This window comes from Metopolophium dirhodum, chromosome 3, assembly GCF_019925205.1.
Source record: "Metopolophium dirhodum isolate CAU chromosome 3, ASM1992520v1, whole genome shotgun sequence".
In the NCBI taxonomy this organism is placed as follows: Eukaryota; Metazoa; Arthropoda; class Insecta; order Hemiptera; family Aphididae; genus Metopolophium; species Metopolophium dirhodum.
The window spans coordinates 37,631,189-37,655,748 of NC_083562.1; the positions used below are offsets into that span (position 1 = coordinate 37,631,189).

At 36.0% G+C, this 24,560-nt stretch overlaps 1 protein-coding gene across 1 annotated transcript; it reads left to right on the forward strand.

Annotated features, from left to right (window-relative positions):
- Nucleotides 1-17,280: 17,280 nt before the first annotated feature.
- On the forward strand, nucleotides 17,281-18,198 carry LOC132942071 (nucleosome assembly protein 1-like 1). The gene has a single exon (XM_061010371.1). It carries the CDS (start codon nucleotides 17,281-17,283, stop codon nucleotides 18,196-18,198), a length of 918 nt encoding a protein of 305 aa, XP_060866354.1.
- Nucleotides 18,199-24,560: the final 6,362 nt, after the last annotated feature.

Genomic DNA, 24,560 nt, shown 5'->3' on the forward strand with positions numbered 1-24,560 from the left:
TATTGTTTTATATTCCTTTAGCATTTGCGTTTTTTACTATACATTACCAGCTACATTATTATCTCTGTCGCTTTTGCTATATTAGAGGTTCACGTCGTCGATGCAACACTACATTTTACCATTTCACCAAATTCTTAGTATAATATTCATAGGTAGGTACATAATATTTTGGAAATCTCGACTCTTCTCGACATCGGCTGCTTTTCTTGTAGCTACCGAAAAACACGTTATGTTACTCGTAGGTACTATATTATTATCTCTGTCGCTTTTGCTATATTAGAAGTTTACGTCGTCGATGCAACACTACATTTTACCATTTCACCAAACTTTTATTATAATATTCATAGGTATATAAACTTTTGGAAATCTCGACTCTTCTCGACATCGACTTTTCTTGCTACCGAAAAACACGTTACGTTACACGTACACGCAAATTATTATGTATAGTTGTAACGTATTGTTTTATATTCCTTTAGCATTTGCGTTTTTTACTATACATTATTACCAGCTATATTATTATCTCTGTCGCTTTTGCTATATTAGAGGTTTACGTCGTCGATGCAACACTACATTTTACCATTTCACCAAACTTTTATTATAATATTCATAGGTATATAAAATTTTGGAAATCTCGACTCTTCTCGATATCGGCTTTTCTCGCTATCGAAAAATACGTTACGTTCGATTATATATTCTGTCATTTCATTCTACTAAATAGATTTAATTTTACTAATGTAATAACTATTAATTTGTTATTGGGTTCATCCCGTTTAAATTTATAATAAATAAATAAATTAGAGGTTCACGTCGTCGATGCAATACTACATTTTACACCCTTTCGCCAAATTGTTTTATAATATTATTAGGTACATAATATTTTGGAAATATCGACATCGGCTTTTCTTGCTACCGAAAAATACGTTACGTTACACTTACACACAAATTATTATGTATAGTCATAACGCATTATATTATATTCTTCTACCATTTGCGTTTTTTACTAGGTATACATTATTACCAGCTATATTATTATCTCTCTCGCTTTTGCTATATTAGAGGTTGACGTCATTTAGGAAATATTATAATATTTTACGCCCTTCCGGAAAATTCTTAGTATAATATTCATAGGTAGGTATATAATATTTTGGAAAACTCGACTCTTCTCGACATCGACTTTTCTTGCTACCGAAAAATACGTTACGTTACACGTACACGCAAATTATTATGTATAGTCATAACGCATTATATTATATTCTTCTACCATTTGCGTTTTTTACTATACATTACCAGCTACATTATTATATCTGTCGCTTTTGCTATATTAGAGGTTCACGGTGTCGATGAAATTATATTACATTTTACACCCTTTAGCCAAATTCTTATTTTAGTATACATATAGGTACATAATATATAAATATTATATACGTGATGCGTGATTAAGTAGTGTGTAAAAACATGGCAACATTACAATATTTATTATATTATAATTATTTTATAATAGATTTCCTGCAAAACGATTATCTCATTATAACAAATACCTATTTCGTCGTCGCTTATCATATTATTATACTATTATAATTCATTTTTGTTATTACCATCGTTATAGGTACGTCTCTGAGATGGAAGCAGTCTGTGCATCACTGTACCAGATATTATACTATAAAACATGTTTAATATTTTAAATGTATTTTTTTTATTATTTAAATTATTATTATTATTATTATATGTCTTTTTATATAGACATGTATATACGAAACGAGGAGGTACTATCTTAGTGCATATTATAGGTACTACTGTTATTATTATGCAACGAATAATAAAAAGTGTTATTGACCTTTGTAATTTCAGTTTTCAAGATTTATAATAATTTAATATATTATCATAATGAACTGCTCAAACAGATTCAAAACATTTGGTAGGTATTGCATCATATTTATATTATTATTATTATTAATTAGTCTTTATCGTAATTGTTTTCGCGTGCGGTGTGCTCAGATTACATATTATTTTGTCAAAAATCTGATATTATGTAAATATTATGATATAGGTACCTACAACCCGTCGACACATTAAACGCTACAATCATATAATACATCAAGTAGAGGTAACCAAAATAATTTTTTGAATAGCTAATTTTCCTGAATATTTCAATGTACCTACTTTTACCAATACCGATCGGCTTGAAAATGTTCAGATCAGATTAGGACGTATAATATTAATGTAAATTTTTCAGTATTTCGAGAAAACCTAATTCCAGTTTTACGGTATTTACCTCGGCGCTATAATATAGACACGAAAACACGGCGTTGTCTGACACGAATGTTTACCGCGTACGTTTTAAACATAAATACCCGCAAAATCGGTAGGACGCCGCGTCGACTAAATATCTGCGCCGCAGTGGCGAATCTCAAGTGAAATATGAGATACCATCACCATAATATTATGTATGTCTGTGCGACGATGCTCCTCTGACGTTTATCCGTAGTGCAAATGTTATAGCCTATATATATAGGTACCGATTTATTGCATATTTAGTGACGACGGCGGCGGTGGCGTACAAAATCGAAATTCGACACGCCACGGTCGGCGACGGCGGCGTTATATATGAGCGACAATTAAACAACCGAAAGAAGAACAAAACGGTTTTCGCGACAGACGTCGTAAAAAGCCAACGGACGAGTCGTCGCGTATATAGCGGGGCACACGATAGTAATAACAACAACAATAATAATAATAATAATAATATAATATTGTGCAGCGGAAAGCGCAATCGGCGTCGTAAACCGACGACGTCGACGACACCTGGCCGAGACTACGACGACGGGCCGAGAGCGCTATTACGACGGACACGAATAATAATATTTAAAATAATATTTATATAATCTATATAATATATAAAAATAAGTGTACATTTTGAATAAATCTTATAGCTCAAGATCCACCGAACCGATTTCGATAAAAATTTCAGGGCATATTAAGATTGATATGTAGATGGTTTCTGTGAAGTTTGTACGCTGTGCGATATGTGGTTCCGGAGCTATGGCCTCTCAAGTTTTATTCATCGGATTTCAGTACGGTTGCGTTAGGCTTTTGCATTAATTGATTATATAAATCCTCCGTATGTGGAATTAAGTAAAAACGACAAACTTAGTACTACAATTTTGATACTTTAGAGTTAAATCGTACACTTACGTACAAACAGCACGCCGGGGTCCGCGATCTACCGCAGGTAGATTGCCTACCTGATAATGTACTGCCGCGAATCAGAACTTTTATCCCGGGCAACAGAAAAGTTAAGATAAATTTTGAACACCATACACCATACGCCGAATATTAAATAACGAATTGAACAAAGTTTGATTAATATAGAATTGGTACATTTAACGGGCAACGAAGTGCCAGCGGGATCAGCAAGCTAGTTTCATTATAATAATCGTATGCGTGTAGGTATGATATGATAATAATTATTGTCATGTGCTCGCCACGCCCACGCCAACACTCTATCTATCGAGATCTATACAATCGTATAATAATTATCGTATATAAAGGTTATTATAGCTGGGACATTGGTGCCTATATATTATTATTATTATGTATATAATAGTATATCTCGTGATTTATATCGTCGATATTATAATATTACGGGCCGTGTCCGTTTCCCGTCCTCGGTCGTATACTGCACTTTTACGACCGCCGACGTAATGATAATAATGTATAATATAATAACGGTAATATATAATAATAACGATACTTGCGTACGCATATTATATATGTAAAAAATAAAAAAAATATATAAATAAATAAAAATGCATCTCGCAACACGACGCACGTGCACCGCTGAAATAATGCTATAATTATACACAAACGTATATTATATTATAATGTACAGGGCGTACTTCTTCTTGCACGGTGTTAGCCAAACTATACAGCACCACCTGTTAGAACGCTGTCGCGGTATGTTAGGTACGACCGTTTGAATAATTTTCAAATACAGACGTAAATCGTCGTAATCTCCCATATACATTGGCAGCTGGCTGCGTCTTGAGATATATTGTTTTATGACAAACGAAGCGTTGTGGCATATGAACCGCAACAATTATTATCGTGGAAATAATATAAAATATGTTTCTATAGAATATTTCAATGGTGCGTAAAATATTTTTCACCACGAAAGAAACGCGAGTGGTACTGTGCAGGAATCATCCTGTACAAGAATAATATTATAATATAACGTGCACGCGCGAATTTGATTTAAACAACCGCCGACGTCCAAACGACACGACTATTTACGGGTTTTTTTTTTTTTTATTTTAAATCGCTATATAGACACTTATCGTGATTATAATAATATTATTATAAAAAATTGCGATCTCGTTTACATTTCCACCCACGTAACTTGAATAATATGTACCTGTATGCAATCAGTACGTGCTCGTACATCATTATTAAAACGATTAACGATCGCACTCGCGTGATTATATTATTATAATAATATTATATCATTGTGCAAGATTAAATTTCTCGCCACGAGTTTTGCCCCGCGGCGGATTTCGACGCGCCAGAATTATTATAACGATTTAATAATAAATTTATTATTATTATTATTATTGCACATCGTATACTGTATACTTAGCTCTACTATATCAAGCAATATTTCAGTATGGATTGTTAATCTGGGGAGGGCTCTCGGATAACGCTCTAAAACCTTTACTGCTTCATCAACGACAGATAGTGCGTGTATGTTTACAAAAAACAAACTATGTTGGTTCAACTGGTCTTAATTTTAAAGAGTTCAATGTATTACCAGTTAACTTTGTTTTCAAAAAAATGGCTATTATGTGGGTGATCAAACATTTAGATCAATGGGTAGAGAAAAATGAAATTAGTAACAAAAGAGCTTTTCGATCTTTTGATGCTAAAACATCTCTTTGTAAAAAATCAGTTGGTCAAAAATTTGTTGATTATCTAGGTCCTATATATTACAATTCTATGCCTTTCTCTATAAAGAAGAATGTTAATATTAATTACAAATATCATAACGCTAAAAAATTAATTAATGATTGGCTACATGCATCTCTAAATGAAACTTAGGTAAACCTTATTGTATTATATTTTACTTATCTCTTTTTGTATTGTATAATTACGCAATAATAGTGTTTTAGTTTTTCCTTTTTTTAGTTTTTAAGCATGATATGTATCAATTTATAACTCTCTATCTTCGCCACAAGCCTAGCTTACTGAAGATAGATAATTCAATTGTACAATTAATGTAAAACTGTATATTTGTTTATTTAAATAAAAAAAATAAAAAAATTCGTAATACGCGCAAGCGCGTTGCCAAAGGATTGCCAATAAACGTTATATTGTATATAGTTGTCCTGCAGCAGAGCACTATAGACAGAACACTGCAGATATATAGGTCCGCCGGAAAAAGGATCATAATACGTCGTGTGTTATAGTCCTTTGGCTTGCAATACCATTAGAACATTATTATAAACGAACTCCGAACGATTGCGCGCGGGATCTCCTTTTGCTTTGCTTTGTCCGCATGTACACTCAGATCGAAGCTTTACGCTTCCTGCGGAGACACGGAGGTGAATCACGAGGGTGATATTTTAGTTAGGTTTTCGACTAGTTATATGGTATCAGGTGAGTGGTTTTTTTAAAAGAGACTGCTCTTTTGGAGGCGTTTTGGTCACTGATTTCGGAGCTTGAATTGTGTAGGTTTAGAGCGAGAGAAGATTTATTTAGTGCTACGGACACTTTTAATGTCAGGATTTTCAATGTAGATCTGATGGTATAGTCTGATACGCACCAGTCCAAGGCTGTGATCTGACGGAGACAAGCAGATTGTAGTGCCTCGAGTTTTGACCAGCTTTGGTTAGGCAGTCCGCATGCAGACCCCGCGTAATAGGCGATGATTGGTCTGCTATAGGTTTTGAAAATGAACACTCTCGAATTTATAGTTTAAGAGCTACGTGCAATATAATTGTCATCTGTATCGTACACGGCTTGGTTCGTAAAGCCGGGTTTATTTTTGACTGCTGTAAATAATTGTACTACGTAGTAGATTTCACTTTCGCGTGTCCGTGTTAGATCCACCGCCGTACAATCAAAATAATTCGAAACAAAGCCTTGTCCCTCGATTCAATATCGCCTCGACTTTGGACGCGCACGACGTATATAATATGGTCGCTTATAGGTTATTGCATCATCGCAGTGCTTCGTTCGTCGTAAAAACTTTTATCGCCCTCGTCAGGTCGGCGCGCGACGTTGTCGCCGTAGTCGGTCCGAACGATATTATTCAGAAACGCGGTTTTCGGTGTACCATTGTATTATACCACGCAACCGCACTGCTATAGTTGCTACCGCACCCTCTGCAGAGTGGCTTACCGCACACGATTTTACGCCGCCGCACCGTGCGAGGGGCGCGGTGCGGCGGTAGCAGTGTGTCTAGAGCGTCATCAGAGTGAGATGGGGTACGTGTAATGGGGTGAGAGAGCGAGGGACAGCGATATATATGCGGCGAGAGAATGAGACGAATCGAGAGAAAGGGATGATGATTCCACCCCATCGCGAAAAAGGTTTTGTCGTGAGCCCCTCTAATCGTGTGCGTTTAAATGTATAAGCCCGACCGGAAAACAGTCGTTCGTAATTAAGTGAGCAAATAATATCATATATTATACTGCACATTCGCGGTGCGTGTTGTGCGTCTCACGAACGCTTTTCGTCTGACATAAAATGCATACCTGTACACACGTCGCTTAATATTATTGTGCAGTGGTCGCATAGTGTTTTTTTTTTTTTTTGTAACGGTACTGCAGCAGCTATTTCCCCCCCCCCCCCAAAAAAAAAAAGTGGTTAGCGCTATCACTGTACTGCTAATTTTGTTTTCAATGTTCCTCGTTCAGGTACTTCTAAATATGCTGTTGTTAAAAATATGTAAGCACCGACTGAAATTTTTCTGCTGCATTTTTTTCCCGATTTATTCACGTATTAATGAGTATTATATAACGATGGACTATATTTTGCTCACCACTATTTTCTTGTATTTTCAGCCGTTTGACATTTTCCGCGTGCCTATCTCATGTCTGTCACGACGTATAGTTTTGGTAAAATACTAAACGTGTCATACTTAAAACTGTTAGTTGGTATTCGAATACATCCGGCCACTGCGCAGGTTGGAATTACAAAAAAATGTGAGTTACTCGATATGTTTTTAAAAAAATATTGGCTCTCGTATAGCTGATATGATAGCAACAAAAAAATCTACGCAATCTTTTAATAAATTTTATTCAATTTCATTATATTGATACGACATAATGATTGTTGTTAGCGACCAATGAAAATATTCGCTACATTGTGCGTACTGTAGCGACGCGACTGCTACAAATAAGGTAACGATGCTACAATTCTTAGCGTGCTATAATCCTGACCACTAAATTATTATATGCACCTACTCGTTATATGAGTATGATAAATTTTAAGACATAGGTACATAATATATGAGGTGTAACAGAAAGACTTGCAAAAAAAATCATGCTACTTAAACGCATGACAACGATTATTAAAATTATATGATTAGTAAATAATTTAAGAAATAACCTCGTGTCAGTAAATTCCCAAAAAAAAATGTTTTAAAAAAAGTTTTACTAAATTCATTTAATCAAAAAAATTGAAATTTTAAAAATTCTAAAAAATAAACTACTTGACTTAGATAAATGTTTTTACTATCAAAATTGTTCTTATAATCAGATTCACAAATTGACTATTTTGAATATATCCAAAAAAATGTAAATATTGATTAGAACAAAAGTTATTTCAAAAGTCATTTCTACCTGTTACACTCTGTATATTATATATACGTACGTTTTACATGTTGTAATAATATATTGTTGTGCAACAATCTCCGTAGATGGGTCTCTAATGTATTTGATAATATAATATTATTATTTATTATATGGACTGAAATTCTTGAATGCACGTCAAAGTAGGTAAGCTATTGTAATTAATTTAAATACTAGGTAGGTAGGTACCTCGATTGTTTTTCTAAAATCTTAAATCTAATAGGGCTGGTTCCATCATGGTACACATGCACTGAGAGTTAGAGTGCGAGTTAAGGTCTTACGGATAACTAGGAGAAAATGTAATTTCACGACCCAGAGTTAATTATTATACGTTTCATCGTTTTGTACGTTCAACAAGATAATGAACACGAGTATACGGTTGACGGTATTGAAATCGGACACCGGTATTGTGGTTATAGAACAGGTATACCGGAAAACCCGTCAACGGCGTAAACCCATATATTATAATATAGTATACGTTATTGAACTTATACTACACCGTGTACCGTGCAAGTGGTGCTTTAGCAATAATAACTGGTATTTGGAAAAAAAACCACCAACTCTACCCGGACATACGTGTACCACGGTCGGTATAAAGTACGTCCCAGGCTAAAAGTTGACCATGCACAAGACCAAAGATTCTCTATGAGACCGTGACAAAACATTATATTTATTTATTTATATATTATGTTGCTTTATCGACAGCAGTGATGAATACGAAAATGCCAATTTAACGTCACACATTTTCTTACAGATTACAGTTGATAAAAACTTCATTTAGATATACCTACGGATTTTCTGCGGAGATATTAACGGGGTGATGTAGGACTTTTGGGAAGCTTTGTGAAACACGGACGAGTTTTGTGGAAAGGGCCAGAAACCCGAGGAGACTGCAGTGACACTTGGACAAAGGTGCATTATTTAAACGACTATTGTAATAGACATTTAAAAACCTCACTTGCGCCCGATATTATTATTATTACCACGGAGCGTGACTTGTAGGCTATAGCATTTCTATGCATATTTATTTTTAAAGCTCTAGAAGTCACACAATATAAGTTATAACTAGTACTTACGAGTACACTGAATTAGGTATATAGAAGTTTGTGGTATTTTCGGGGTTCTGAATGACAGTATTTTGTTGTGAAAATCTGACGTCACACCCTCAGTGTAAAAGGCGCTAACGTTTTAAAAGCGTTATATTTTAAAGTGGTTTTTATAAGGTGAACTAGCCGTAACGTGGTCTTCAAAAAGTAGCATAGAGGAAGTGAGAGGGATGTTTAGCGCTTTCGACCAAATATGATTTCCAAAGTAAAAAAGACTTTTCAAAGCACCCGTGAACCATGTTGACTTTCTTAAAACTGATGAAGCACCTACGTTTCAATCCGCCACCCGAACCTAATATTATTGTTGCAAACATCGCTGGAAATCGTTCATCGAATAAAAACTAGAGTTTTTTTTACGTTTCAAAATGTTTAAGAGTTCATTTTATATTATAACATGCATACGATACTAAGAGCTGATATCATTATAACAGGATTTTGCAGATGAGCTATACGACACATAATGGTCACTACCCCGTCAGCCGGCGACACATTCGCGCATTTTGGCGTAGTGTACATTCCGCGGTGGTACATGCACAATGCGTATTATAATGTTATAACGCGTATAGCCACATAGGTACAATAGCGCGTCTTCGTCCTTAATGTGCACGCGACAACGTAACGTAACACATCTCAAACTATCGCCCTCCCCGATGACGACGGTGATAATACTTTGGCCGGGATGAGAGAAAACTTGACCCCGCACCCCGTCCCCTATAATTCACCGGTACGCGAGAATCGAATCAATATAACCGTTTCGGCCGGGTACGAGAGAATATGGAGGGAGGGTGTTATATATATATATTATCATGTCCGGTCCACACTCGATCACATCCGTCTCGCATCTCCCGGTAGACTCGTTCATCTTGCGCGACTCGAGTATTATGTATTATATTATATACGACCAGCACTGCCGCGTGCGCCAGCCGTGGGCTGCACGTGGGCACTAAAATGGTTAGACGGTCGAAGATGATTATTATATTATTATGATTATGACGACGATACTTTAGTGATGGTGTATATGATACAGGCCCACTACGACGATGACGCGTGTTGGCTGCTATGTGACGGGTGATTTCCCCTCACGCCGCCCCTTAGCGCGTGCCTATACCGTGGGGGTTCACGCAGTGGTAACACATTTTAGAAGCGGCACATTTTGTATTGGGTATCGTTTTATCGATATTATTATTACGCTCAAAAAACGGTTGCTGTCATGTTCAACGGTCCTAACAATTTTGCTTCACATCGCCTGAACCTAAACGGTCACCGAATCCCCTGGTCTCCTACATCAAATTACCTGGGTGTAACCCTGGACCGAAATCTCACGTTATCAGCGCATATAAAGTCAACTATCAAGAAAGCCACCGCCGTCCGCGGTATGCTGTATCCGATCTTAAACCGCTCCAGCCCCATTCCCATCAAATCAAAGCTTAATGTACTGCAAATGTATATTAAACCTATTCTATCATACGCCGGTCCGGCGTGGGGACCACTAATATCGAAAGCGAATTGGCGTAAACTCGAAGCCGTCCAAAACATCGGCCTCCGTACTATCACCTCCTCCCCATGGTTTGTGATAAATAAAATAATTCTCTCTTCAACACGTCAAGCAAACAATAATAACTAACAGCAAGAACCTTTTTTACCGCAACTCAAATTCAACTTTCGCTCACATCCGCAGTATAGGAAAATCCACTTTAGCTACCGGCCCAATCTCAAAATCCACAAAGCCACGCCCCTTTTTATGGTCTAACTCAAACAAAATAAAATCATTCACCGCATCTTACTCAACTCGTCATAGGCAATCGCCTGGTACGAGTATATAGGCACATCGCCGTTATACAAGCAATGCGATCGATATTATTAGATTCTGAGCGGAGCGAGCTGAAGCTAGTGGTTTTACAATTGTGTTTATATTTTTATTTTTATTATTTTTTTCAAATTTTTTATTTTTATTCTGTATGCAAAATTTCTACCAGAAAGAGTACTTCGATTTCAACACATAGTACCTTATCTTTTATAAAATTGGATCAAAATGGTACTTATTAAAGTGGTCATTTTTCGATTTGTTCAATAGTTATTTAATGCCACGGGAAAAACTACCGACAAATTGTGAAAAACCGCTAAAAATGGGATTTTAATAATTTCTAACGCTTTGTTTATCAACATGGCAATGGATAAAAAATAATAACATATTATAATATTAAATCAACTTACAGGCTATAATACATAACGACAGTATACAAAATCCAGACTGACAAACCGTCTCCGCTCAGAATCGTTTTTCTCATACAATGATATTATATCATTGAATTCAAGTTAAATACAATCCATTACACATTGACCCACTTGTAACCTACTGTACAGCGGAGCGACTTCCACTCATCCGCTTTAATAATATTGTAGATGAGATAGGTAGGTACTTATATTTGCGTACGGTCATTATACTCACGAGTTATAATATATTATACAATATGATCTCCAATGTCTGATTTTCTATGGTTATATGATACCTATAGTCCTATGGTCATTTTACACGGTTCGACTTGATTTTTTGATCATATAATCGCCTAAATTCGATAACATACCTAATTATTATTATTATTACATAAAGATTTACTGTCCAAAAAAAGACGTTTATGTCAACAAAAAAAAAAGAAACAATAGAGACGTAGAGTTGCATATGCTCGCGGTATAATTAAGAAGATATAATTTATATGTTTATTTTATTTTATACTATTTCTCTAATTCCTATACATTTATTGTTTACTTTATATAGGACATAGGTGTGGTTGTCGAACGCATTCTATGAAAGTCAATGATCGTTATTATATATTTTTGTTGTCTTGTCCGAGTTATTATATATTTTCATGGAGAGAAATTGGAGTTTTCGAAAACGCTCACTACTTTCAAATGTCCGTTGTCGACATACTAATTATTATGCTAACGGTGAAATTTTGTTCCTTCTCAAAAAAATGTTTTAATCAGCTCGTCAAGTTGAGCACGTTTGGAAATTCAGATAAACCGCTAACCAAGGTTTTGTTACCCAACTGTAGGTGGGTATATACAATCGCGTCCTGTTCAAAACAGAATTGTAACTTCTCACCCCTTTGTATCCCATTATACCGCAAACTTCCATCCGTGCTATTTCATATCCTGTTTATACTTTACTCTTCCCAAACCTATAATTAAATAAAAAGTTACTTGATTTTTTTTCGAGCATCAAAATTATTAATCAAATGCAAATTAGCACGTGTTATCACGAGTTTTATACATTTCCGCAGGGATCGTACTTCATTTTAGACTTTATCTTGGGTTAGATTTTACAACACAGTTTTTACTTTCAATCCATATAAGAACCGGAAGTATATGGCTAGTTTTGATTTTCTTTGACACTGTGCAGGTTTTTGCACCGTGTTTTTGGAATTTAGGAATATAAAAAAAAATCAGAATTACCATTATTACAGATGGCCCTTTAACTTCTTTTTGACTTTACAACGTCCTTTGCGTTGCGTTGAATGGATGTTTTATTATATGGGTTTCGTCAAAAAAAAGGTATGTGACATAAAAAAATCGCCAAAAAAAAAAAAAAACATCGAGCGCGTCACCACGATAAGTATAGTGTATTTATTATACCTATTATATTATTAGAGTGATGGTCGAAAAATCGGACGGGGCCTGAACAGCAACTCGTCGTCGTCGTTGTAATAATAATAATGATGATGATGATGATAATTATTGCGTTCGTGAAAGTTTGTCGTACGACGGATAACGAAGAAGAATCGGGCCCTTGGGGTTCGTATAGTCGCGGGCAAGTGACGACGAGAATTTAACATCATCATCGCCGCGGCTGTATTATATATTATAGTGTTGGTAGTTATATAGTCAGTTGATGGTGTAGTGTACGGTGGTATAGGAGGTGGTATAGGAGCTAGTAATCATCGTCATCCAGCGGGACCATCAGCTGCGGCCGGTAATTTCCGCGGGGCTAACGTCGGCCGGTGTGCCGTATCGCATCTGGGACCCGGTTCGCCAATTAAACAGATTAAAAATTAAAAAAAAAAAATAATAATAATAATAACAATAACCGTGGGCGATCATCGTAATAATATTATTATATAACTATACCGCAGCGCAGCGAAACCCTTCGCCGACACTATATTTTATTATCATTATTATTATTATTATTATCGTCGTCGTCGTCATAGTCGTGGTGTATAATAATACGAGTCGCGGACCACCACTTTGATTAATCACATCCGTAACTCGATTATACGATGCGATATACAATATATCATACACTGCGGCGATGATGTTTTACACCGCACGCACGATATCGTATGTACACGCACGTGATATAATATAATATATATATTATGTACGAGCAGAGTGTTAATACTGTGTCGGGTGTAGTGTCGTATGTGCCCCGTAGTAGTATTATGTTCGACTACACCCTCCTCCTCCTCGTCATCGGAAATCGAATCCGCACACGGGGACACAATGGTACGCGTAATTAACACGAGAGCTCCGGTGCGGTGCAGTGCGCCGCTGCTGTATAATAATAATAATAATATATTATAACTGGTATACGGTATGTGTTCGATGACGGTTGTACAATACGCATAATATAATAAATATGATCCATCATAATAATAATAATATATAGAACGGAATAACACGCTCGTCGTCGAGTGCTGCAGCGCGCACTACCCTTTTCGCCGCTCGCGTATCGATGGGATTTCCGTGTCGACGCCACTGCGGGAGGGATGTGCGTGCACGACACTCGTTTTGAATCACTGCCCGCCACTTCCTCACACCTGCAGCACTTGCGAGATGTAGACGCGCGACCGGACGACCCGGAAGTCGATATTATACAGCCATATAGGAACCTATATCGACGACGTGCACCTGCTTCCGCATATTATAACCTAATGACCGCTGTGCTGGAAAACGTGAAACCGCAAGACTTTGACCGGTGTGCATGCAGTAAATATTATATAGTGCTGTTGACTGTTGTGTACTATTATACCTACGCTACTCAGTTATTATGAGACACACGCGTGTCGCGTATACAATATAATATGTAAGCGAATATAATAATGACCTAGGATCACCCCGTCCACCCCTGCAGGCCACCGCGAACACGGGGCGTAACGACGATTTGTTTTTTATCCACCATTTTTTTTTTTTACTGACGTGATATTATAGGTATTAACTGCACCTATCGGACAATTACAACTACACCAGATTCTCGCCAAAATGTCACGGACATTTTACCCGATCGTTTGACGACGTCCTCGAGTTTGCTCACGGTAATACCACGCCCACGCGCTTTACCCGAAGTTACCTATATATCTATACCTATTATAGGTATATAAAATGCTGCAGAAGACACGTGTTTTAATCATCTTGAGGCGGACAAAACAATAGGCGCAAGGCTGATGCTTGGCATTCCATCTCATGGAAGGAATGAGATCACATTATCTTCTGCCAGTATCGAAACCCTTAAAACTTCCATCCATTCTCAAGCCTCTGCACTATTTCACAAAAACCAACTTTCAAGATTTTGCCTCATCGGGGAATCAGGTCATTTAGCTCCCTCAACAAACCACCGAAAACTAGTCCTCTCGAGTGGGTTACACAAATTTAATCCTACACCTAGCTTAATAAATACCATCTCCACCACTGGCACCACTATGGCTGTTTTTTTTTTTTTTTTTGTAGGGGGGAGGGTTGGAACGGTTGGTCGAAACACGTTTGTATGTGTGGCATGGATTTGTAGCTAAAAATCCCGTGTGGTCACCCATCCAGGAGCTTGCCACATCGGTCGATACGTACACAACTGGCATGGCATGGTGTGGCGCGGTCAGCACACTCAACTGCGGAAAAGTAAAATGTTTGTATTGCTGTATAAAAAAAACGTACAGTTGACATAATATTTTATTCACTCGTTTTTTATCAAGTTCGAAGGATTCTTAAATTGAAAACTACGATATAATAATACAATCATAATATGGCACTAATGCACTACTGACTACTATCCACATTTCAACGGATAACTATATGTCTCTCGTGTCGCGTTAAATATAAAAAGTATTCAATAGCAATCTTCCTCCAATCGTCCATGACGACGACGCAAATTAAAACTCGATAATCATCATTGAGCGATTCGTACGCGGATCGAGATTAATAAATATTATCATTTTCGACGTGCGGAATAAAAGCCTGATCGCCGTGTAGCCGAATCTCTCGGCGGGAACACAAGTCCTTCGTCCGATAATCGCGTTCTTAAATGACGAAAAGTTTTTCAGGTGTGACGGATTGGCGGTGTGTAAAGCATCATATTATACTATAGGAAGGGGTGTCGACGACGTGCAAGGCACTCGATGAAATAATTTGCTGTGTAATGGTCGTGTAAAAGCAAATGAAAAAAAAAACGTATAAAAAGTCGCACAAATCAAACACGCGCGCATCAGCGGCCGGCGGAAACAAAAAAAAAAAAAAAACGGATATAAAATTACACGGTGTCCGTATTATAATGTAGAGAGACTACGGAGTGGTCGTGTGCGTGACAGAGTGACGGAAGTAGAGAGAAAACGGATGTGGCGGAAGTCCGTGGGTTTCGTTTTTTTTTAATTAGAGCAAACCAAACACGACCGTTGCGCTCGGGGCGTAAACACGCGAGTCGCCGACGACGACGGACGTCTGCAGCGTCGGTCCCTCGCCGCGGTTTAGCCCTCTCTCCAACCCTCCCCGCCGACGACGCGCAATCCGGCGGTTTTCGCCAAGCCCCGAAAGGGTGCAAAAGTCCTTTGTAATTATCGGGCGCGGCTTTTTCACTTTTACCCCCGCGTCAACTGTAATACGCGTCGTCGAGTGCCGACCGACGACGACGCTCTAATAATGCGCACACGGCGTACGAAATGTAAACTCACACGTCCTTCTACAACACTACAACTATCGATTCCGTTGTTTGATCGTCTAAGTGTATAATATTATTATATACGATTGTGTATATGTGACGCACTCGAACGTTATTGAAGTAGGTACGCCTTACGTGACAACTACGTGTGTAATGAATGTTTGCCAAACGCCAATAAACGCGATCGTGCGATATTAAACCGTACAATATTATTATGTATAATATACGTTTGTAGATATGACTTACTGCGGTGGCGTACAATATGCGATAAGTGATAACGCGAGTAGCGCCGGCGACCGAATCGAACGCGCGCGCACTTGTTGATCGCCCGCGGTTTGCTGTAAATATTATGATTTCGTCGTCAACCCACCGATTGCTTTTGTTTTAGTCCTACTTAGTTATGAAATACTACGTGCATGGTTCTGTGTATTATGCGAGTACGACTTCATTATGTTCGTACGGCAGCATGTCGTGGTTATTGCGGTTATAATAGGTATAAAGACGTGGTTCTGGAATATTTTAATATACTTATTTTGTGTCGGGGAACATTAATTAATAGATTGTGAATGTGATATATTAACTATTAAGTACTATGAAAACTGTGTTTTGATGCACAGAAAATGTAAAAGATAACACACAAATATATTATCATACACGTTCAAAGATCCCATTGGAAAGTAAACGGTTTTTCGTTTGTATACTTTATATTACAATAGCTTGGTGATAATACCATTATTATTATTAAATCATTATATTTCTGTTTTTCTTTATAGATTTTCATGCAACATAATACTTAGAACAACGTAATATGATATGTCATTGGAACAAATTTTAGTCTCCGCACGTTCAATATCAGTAACGATTAATAATATTATTAATACAATACAAAATATGGATTGTGTTTTGCATTACAATCATGATCACACGGCGTCTAAGATAGGCAATTTAGCTATATTTTTGTTTGGTACTTTATGGTTTCGTACTTTCGTCGTCCTATTATAATATTATGTGTGTGTTACTGATTTTGATACTTCTATAATTATTATATTGTTTTTGTTATCATGTTTTAGTTCAGATCTCTAAATGCAATTGACTTCTTTTTGTAAATTACTTCATATCGAAACTAAATTTATGTGAATACGATATTAAAATACGGATATATCTTAAGGCACACTTTGTAATATTATAGGTATTTTATTATTATGATAATAATACATGGATATATAATAATTTATAACGATGACAACCTTACTATTTTTTTTTTTATAAATAGATAGTTTTTTAAATAGCGATTTTGTTCTTATAAAATATAATTTCTCACAGTCATTTAAATTTATTTTTGTGATCATCGTGAAACAAACAACGCACTTGGATTCATTGTATGGTTTTTAAAAATAAATTAACAAATATGTCGCCAGAAGTAAAAAAGCGCGTGCGGGCTCTAAAAAGACTAATTTTAGCCCAGAATGAAATTAAATTGAGATTCGAGGCTGAAGTTCATCTTCTTAAATTGAAATACCAAAAAGTGTACGAGCCATATATTAATAAACAAACGGATATAATTCAAGGAAACTACGAGCCTACCAAAGGTGAATACAGTAGTTCTGATGAAGAAGACGTACAAGTTCCCAGATATGATGAACTAGGGGAAATAGAACTTGAATCGTGTAGACAAGAACCGAAAGGAATACCGGACTTTTGGTTTGTGTACATGGAGAACTCGTATAAATTCAAAAGTCACATACTACCACATGATAAGCCAATCATTAGACACTTGTCAGATATCAGATGTAATCGGTCGGAAGAGTATATCGGATTTACTATGGAATTCCATTTCACACCTAACGAATGGTTCACTAATAATGTACTGACCTTGAAGTTCGAAGAGGACCCTCCAGACAATATTTTTGATTTTGTTAAATTGTATGGTGTGGAAAACACCTTTGAGTACAAACTCACTGGCTGTGAAATTAATTGGAATGAGGGAAAAAATGTGACACAGCAAACGAAAAATGTAACACTTGAAGGCACCGAAGTTCCTTTTAACAAAACCATTCAATATCCATCGTTCTTCAATTTATTTAATGATAAATTTAATTTGACAAATCCCGATAGATGGTATTTTCAAACATTTTTCAAACAATATAATCACCAGTGCAATTGGTTAGTTAATGAAGCTTTTATGAACTTTTATTTCCATCACGCGGGCATATTATTTGGTATGGCGGAAACGTTTGATTTGTCTGAAGATTACGAGACGAGTGAATCGTTTATTGAGACGGATGGAGAAGATGATAAATGTACGTCTCACTCACAGATGAAATAATAATAACAATACTGATGTACCTAGTTAAATTTTTTTTTATATACTATTATAATATGACGTGTTATTACCATTAAATTGTTCGCCAAAATTATGTCAATCCGAAGGTCACGTGATCGCTTATAATTTTTTGGCAATTATTTTGTCATTTAATTTTTTGGCCCAATGCAATAGCAACATAATTAATTTTTAAGATAGTGACTGAAGTCTACAAACGGTCACAATACCATTTGTTATGAGGTATTAGCTCTAATTATTGTAATTTGTGTTGAACATTATTTTTTTTTTATTTTGAAAATTTAAAACCTGTATATTTTGTCAACACAATAAGTAAAAAAATAAGACCGAAAGAAACCAGGAGAAATGCGGTCGGGAGTAAACTTTCCAGATTTCCACGGTACGTGACAATATTACGCGACGCATATTTTGAAATTCCAGGATTATATACAATAAAATGGTCTGAATAATATTTTATTCCGGATTTTCACTGTCCGGGACTTTTTTCCACTTACTATTATTCTTGGTCCTTAGATTGCAATTTAATGTACGCAATTTATATTAATACACATGCGTTTACTCGCGAGCATAAAAACATTTCAAATTAATATGTACCTATACCAAAGTTTTGCCATTTCGTTACAATATTATTATGGTTTAATTATAATGTATACAAATAAGCTAAACTCATAATAATATTATATTATACATTTACAAAACACATAATTTGTGTATGAAGTGTCTTTACACTTTTTCAATCTTGTCTTTCTGCGTTGTAAAGTATTTCTAAGAGTGTTGTTAATTACAATTTTGAATAGAAGTAGGTATAATAATGCATGCATTTACACCTGAAAAAAAAACACCAGATTTGACGAGATTACAGATAAGTTTATTTAAATTAATATTAAGTAAACTGTCCAACTTTTTGGACATGATAATTGATAGGTCGGGGGAAGAAAAACAATTTTTATAATTACCTATATACCGCGGCTATATAAGTACTTAGAACTCAGAAGATTGTTGGGCCATATATTTAGTGCCATTTCGCACTTACATTATACAATATTATTGAAAATGTAATATTATTTCTTTCCGTCAAAAAACATCACTATAATATAATATTATATCTATCACATCGGAGTGTTATTACGAACATTTTAGAAAAGGAAATGTGTCAAAACGGTCACGCCGCCGTACTCAAGTTACGGAACCAAAACGTACAAAATTTAATTTTCATTATATAGATTGAACATTACTCTCAACATTTCATATTGCGTTTTAAAAGTGCAGCTTAAAACTTTAAACGCGATAAATTCGTTTATTATATTGTATATTATTGTGTACGTGTCGATTGCTCGATTGGTAACGGATTTTCGTGGAAAGGAAAATATAGACCTCGTCGGTTTTCCGCAGGTGGTATCTACCACTATGCATACACGCCAACACATAGTTTCGAGCAGGGTACCGGTAAATATAACATCAGCTAGCGAGTTAACGACCGCTGCAAAGATACGCTAAACGGCCGGTTTTAAAGGATTTGCTCGACGTTATACCTACCTCCGTGTGTATGTATTACATTATCATCTCTATCTGTATAATATGTATATTCGACGGGGGCGAACGTTATGTATCGGTGGGCGTTTATCTCGGGATACAGAAGGCTGCTGCAGCAGCAGGACCCGGAGGCCGCGAGGTTTGCGACGCGGCTTACGCAGCGTTTGCCGGTGCCTTGGCGGGTGGAGGGAGGTGGGGTTGGGTAGACGTCAGACTTTCGCGGAAATACTATACCGGTCGACCTTAAAAATAAAAAAGCCGACGGCTTAAGTCTCATCCGATCTATCTGTGTATATATTATTTGAGATTGTGTGTGAGTGTGTGTGCGCGTGTGTGTGTGTGGCGTACGCAGTTTACGGAGGCGATGTTAAAAAGCTATTTGTGCGCGCTGCCGCGGCGGTTTTGCATTCGGATTAAGTGGTGGTACGGGTGTGCGTGGGCAGTGGGGGGGGGGGGGTCGTTGGGGCAGATAAGAACAAAAGACGTGATGCCACTGTAGAGGCAGGCGGAGAAAGGGTGTTATAGGGTTAATGGCGAGGATTGTAAAGCGATTCTTTGGCTGCCTCAGTGGCGTGTAGATAAGCGCGCGTGATTGCGTGCATAAACGACTACAACCGCGGCGGTATAATAGTCATCGTATGTATAATATATCTCTGACCCCCCCCCCCCCCCCCCAGCCGCGGTGGCGAAGGGACCGTGAGAAAGGAATAAAATAAAAAAAATAAGAATAATAATAAAACGAATCACCTCCCCGTCGTTATCGCGTCGATTTGTCTCCGCGGGTCTTTGGCCGGCCGCCGATAATTCAGAAGGTGGAAGCTTCCCGTAGGTTGCTATAGCTCCTATATTTGCTAGCTGTAGGAACGCAATGTGAAAAACTCGATCGGCAAAAATTCTATACTGAGGTGAAATATCAATTAAGAATCGACAAAAAACTACACCTTCGAGGAAGAATGCGTCCCGTGAGTCGTCATCGATCATCATCGTATCATATTTTTAGTATTTATTCGTTTTGACTATTTCGTTTATGCTTTTGAGGTGTTTGGTGTCCCTGGATTCAGAAAAAAAAGTAAGCTATAATTTGATAATATATCACCTATGTGCCATTGCCTATCTTCATTGTATAATTAATGAAAAATAAAACCTCTTGTGTGATAATATTATCATTTATTCGTCTATGAAATACCTTCTATGTGATTAAACATGATTTTATGTAAGACCAACAATGTCATTCAGAGAACCTCCTATATGCGGCACAACATTGACAATTTATAGAATATTTCTGCCAAATAATATATTGATTTTATTTTTTTTTACTCCAATTTTTTTTCAAAATATTAATCGATTTTATATATAGTTTTGAAATTTTCATCTGTAGCTTATCTTTGCTAAAAGTTTGTATAATATTTTGTCTCTTCTGAAAATTTTGCTACTAACACTTTTAAGCATTAGTTCCATCATGGTTTGTAGGTTTTTTCCTGTCATATTATGTATGAATAAAGTCAACTGAGGCATATATATAACCCATCCCGGTATAATACGATGCGTACGATTTGCAGAGTTCCGTGGTATATGCGTGGTATACACAGGTACTACGTGTGAGTGGCGGTGGTCAAACCAATGTTATTCATGCGGTTTGAGACCAAATATATTATGTCGTCCCAGAGGTATAAGTCGTGTACAGTCGTTTGTCATCGTGCGAGATCGATCGTGGCGCTTTTTATTATAAGAATCACGGCGACTGCTCGCAGTATATTATGATAATCTTGTACTATATATATAAAATCACCTCCGCATCACCTCCGCATCACCTCCACAGCACCGTCGTATCGAAACTGTCACGATATCGACTGCAATGGCGTGTAATACGACGTCTCCTCCTGCTGCTTCTCCTTTTTCTCTGTCTGTCTGTCTGTCTGTCTCTCTCTCTGTCTCTGTCTCTCTCTCTCTTCTCCTTCATATATATATATATATACATTATATTCATCGTTATATTATTGCGCGTAAGTGTGTTCGCTGCGCAGTGTGTGTGGGTGAAAACGTCGTGAGAAAATAAAAATATAAAAACGGGGGAATCGAAATGTCACCGGGGAAGATTCCCTCGGGAAGGATCTACGCGAGCGACCGCGATGGAGCAGCGGAGGGTGTGTGGGTGTGGGTGGGAAATATATTATAAGAGGAAGGATCTATAATACGACTACTATATTCGCGAGCGCCTGTCAACTGAGGTGCGAAACCGAAATTGACAGGCGGAAAATAATTTGCATGTTTTATACCGGTGGCGGTCGGGCGGGGTGGATAAGGTCGTCTCACCAAGTGGGCCTATATAAAATGATATATACATATTACACACACACACACACACACACACACACACACACACATACACACACACACATACACACACAGGTATATAGCCGCTCGTATTATTATTATGTTATTCGCCACTGGTTTATCCCTCGGGACGCGGTTCGACAGACAATGGCCGTCTGGACGTCACGGAGCTCGACGCCGCCGCCACTTCTGCAGCTTTTGTCGATGCAAATAATATATTATTATACTTTAACATAGTTGTAATATAATATACACTTTATATTTTTCACTAACTTTCCCGGGCGTGAACAATACTCAACTTCAAGGCTGGGCAAGTTAATGATTTTTTTTAACTCAGTTAAGTCAAGTTAATATGCACCAATATCGAAAAGTTAAAAGTTAATTTAACTATAGGTTAACTCAGTTAAGTTAAAAGTTAATACACACTTTTTAGTTTTTGTTAACTTTTTATTAAGTTAAAAAAAAGTTAATTTGTTTATACAACGCTAGCGTACTTAATTTTTTTCCAACCCAAAACTAAATTATAGACTATAGTGTTTATACTTTGTAACGTATTTCCATATAATTTAGATTCGAATGATATACATTTTTAACTTTAAACACTTTACGATACATATTTTTTGACATGAAAACGAAATAGACTGAAATAGTGAAATATAATAAAATTAAAAATTAAATAAATTAACTTAACTTACTTCATAAAATAAAAAATTAACTTGTTAATTTCACGTTAATTAAGAAAGAAATTTAGTAAGTTAAAAGTTAAGTTAATGAAAAACCAAATATAACTAGTTAAGTTAAAAAGTTAATTTAATTTTAACTTTTTAACTCGTTAATGCCCAGCCTTGCACAACTGTATTGCCACTGTCGTTGATATAAGAAAAAAAATTGTAAGCTTCCGATCAATTATAATGTTGATGTTATAAATTAAAAGAAACAGTGGTATTATGATTTATATTATATTATAGTAGGAATATTATTACAATGTCGTATTTAAGTTGTCATCAACACGTCGTGTAGAAAGCGCCTCACGTCTATCTCGCAGTCGAATAGGGTGCCTGCAGTAACCACCTGTCCTACATAACTAAATTATAATTTTTAAATATTGTGGAAATTAATACAAATTTATATATTTGATTTAGACTGTTATAATGATAACTAAAACATTTAAGAACCATTTATTAGAAGGCGATGAAACGTTTTTACAGTATTGCAGCTATATAAGTATTTTTTCAATATTGTAGCTATATATTTTCACAATACTGTCAATAGGTATAAATTTTTATAATATTAAATTTGTTGCAATTTTTTAGATATTTGCTATCAAACAATACCACGTGTAATATCAGATAATATAAGCTAATAGGTAGCCATAATATGACGCACGTTCATAATATTTTACGTCATAATAGTTATAAAACGATTAACTCGACGAGACGATCTAAAGATCGAATTGCTAAATTTATAAGATTGGCTATTCGCTTGGCTGTATGTTATTTGCATCAAAAAAAAAAAAAATATTTAAAATTAGAATACTTAAAAAACAAACCGAAGTATAAAAAAAAACGAAATTTCACAATTCAATTTTATAATAAACATTTCGTTATGTGAAGGATGTGGGACCCCCCCCTCATCATCAAACATATACTAACGGAATGCCAACTCTATCAACAGGAACGAATAAACTTCAAAATTACAGAAACACTTGATTCACTACTCGGTCCGGATCCCGCTCAAAACAGGAAAATACTTAATTTTTTAAAATCAACTAATTTAATAGACCAAATATAATGTAAATGTAAATGTAAATATAATTATGTAACAAAAGTATCACAAAAAAAAAAAACTGTAACTAATGGCCTATGATGCCGGGTTGAAATAAATAGATCAATAAAAAATAAACATTTCATTTAAATAATTAAATTCAAACCAATATATAACTCTAATAAGTATATATATTCTTGAACTATACCTAATTATTATTATTGCAATATTATAATTATTACCATAAATATCATGATAAAAGTTATTGTCGTAACATATTACGTATTTGTTAATATTTTATATACTATATTTGAATTAATCTATATAATTATAATTATCATGACAAAACGTTAAACATAAGAAATTTTCATTATTTTGAATTCTATGTCTAACTTATTTATTACTTATACTTCTATATTATAAATTAAAATAAACATCAATGTAATTTTTTTATTAACATTTCAATATTGATTATATCGATATTTTCAGGACGCAAATAGGTTATAAAAAAACGGTATACCGGGACGCAAATAGACTATGACCATTTTTGGATCTTTTTTTGCGGGACGTAATTCACCCTCTAATAATTATTTCGGACGCAAGTAGTATGCCCCCATTCGCTTGGTCCGACTCGCGCGCGTAGGAAAACCTGTATTTAATTTATATATATACACGCGGGGAAAACTTTTTAAGGGGTCTTTATGCATCTCCAGTGA